The 1,247-nt window shown below is 54.4% G+C and overlaps 1 protein-coding gene across 1 annotated transcript; it reads right to left on the reverse strand.

The window, feature by feature from the left end:
• Positions 1–358: 358 nt before the first annotated feature.
• Positions 359–805, reverse strand: DACRYDRAFT_109065 (uncharacterized protein; the record flags this gene model as incomplete). Its single annotated transcript, XM_040768801.1, has 1 exon — positions 359–805. The coding sequence occupies one exon, from the start codon at positions 803–805 to the stop codon at positions 359–361; it is 447 nt and encodes a 148-aa protein (XP_040627225.1).
• Between the last annotated feature and the right edge of the window lie 442 nt (positions 806–1,247).

A 1,247-nucleotide genomic window follows, 5' to 3' on the forward strand; every position in this document is an offset into this window, starting at 1 on the left:
TGCACAGCCATGCACAGCAGGTCACCTGACCATCCAATCCTTCCAGCAGGTTCCAGCACATGCCAAGGTATACCAGCTACTTCCATGTCATAAAGGCTTAGTCATGTCTCTTGACCAAGCAATGAGCTGGTGCCCTGACAGTAGGGGATGAAGAGGGTGATCATCTTCATAAGGAGGGCAAGGATGGTGTAGACAGACATGTTTTGTTGGGCTGGGGAAGGCTGGGAGGCATCTGGGAGGGGTTGGGAGGTTGCAGTTTGGAGGAGAGGGACTGCCAGTGGCCTGCATGCCCTTTGAGCCCACTGGCACTGCCCCAGACAGTGAGCAGCAGTGCCAGGGCAGGGCGCGCACACCCTGGCTAGGCCATGGCAGCATTCACAACCAAAAATCCAATGCCCCATGCTGGCGGCTGTGTGGGCAGCAGGAACGGCAATGGTGATGGTGATGGTGGTGATGCAGACAGTGACGGTGACAGCAAGGCCCTCTTAGGCTTGCTCACATTTGCATGCTTTGCATTCATGTGCTTGGTGTTCAGCAGCCCATTGCTTGAAGCCAATGACACAACAAGAAGCGGGGGGGTTGCTGAGCTCGCAGGGTCCTCGATTTTTGCCATTGGGGTGGAGGCATGAGGGGGAGGGGAAGAGGGAGGAGGAGGGGAAGAGGGAGGGGCAGGAGGAGGGGAAGAGGGAGGGGCAGACAAAGTGGGAGGGGGTACATCTGGTGTTGTGTTGGTGGTGATGGGGATGCTGATGGTGTCTGTGCCTTCTGCACCTTTCCAAGGGAGAATTGCATTGTCCAGGAGCATTGACAAGGCATACTTCCATGAGCTGTACAGCTTGGTGCGATGTGGCTTTGTAATACTCACCCAAGGAACAACAGTGGAAGAAGAATCTGAAGTTCCCAGAAGTGGGTTTATTGGTGCATACACCAAAGATGTGGGTCCACCCATATTCCCTTGTGGTATTGCCTGTTGCTCTTGCCCAGGGAATAGTGCAGGGATGTCTTTCCAAGTCACTGAATGACACTCATTGCTGTGGGATCTCCAATGCATTGACATATATGCCAATGTTGCAGCCTGTATCCCCTTTTGTACTGGGGCAGGAGTTGAGCCAGATGGCTTCTCTGCTCCCCCTCCCTCCTCCTCTCCCTCCAGCCCTTCAACTGCCTTCCCTTTCTTCAACAGAGCATGGGCTTGCTGATTTGGACAGGCAGAAGACTTGCATTTGTCCAGTGTCAGAGTGTCAGGG

The sequence above is a fragment of the Dacryopinax primogenitus genome (genome assembly GCF_000292625.1).
Source record: "Dacryopinax primogenitus strain DJM-731 SS1 chromosome Unknown DACRYscaffold_13, whole genome shotgun sequence".
NCBI classification, from domain to species: domain Eukaryota; kingdom Fungi; phylum Basidiomycota; class Dacrymycetes; order Dacrymycetales; family Dacrymycetaceae; genus Dacryopinax; species Dacryopinax primogenitus.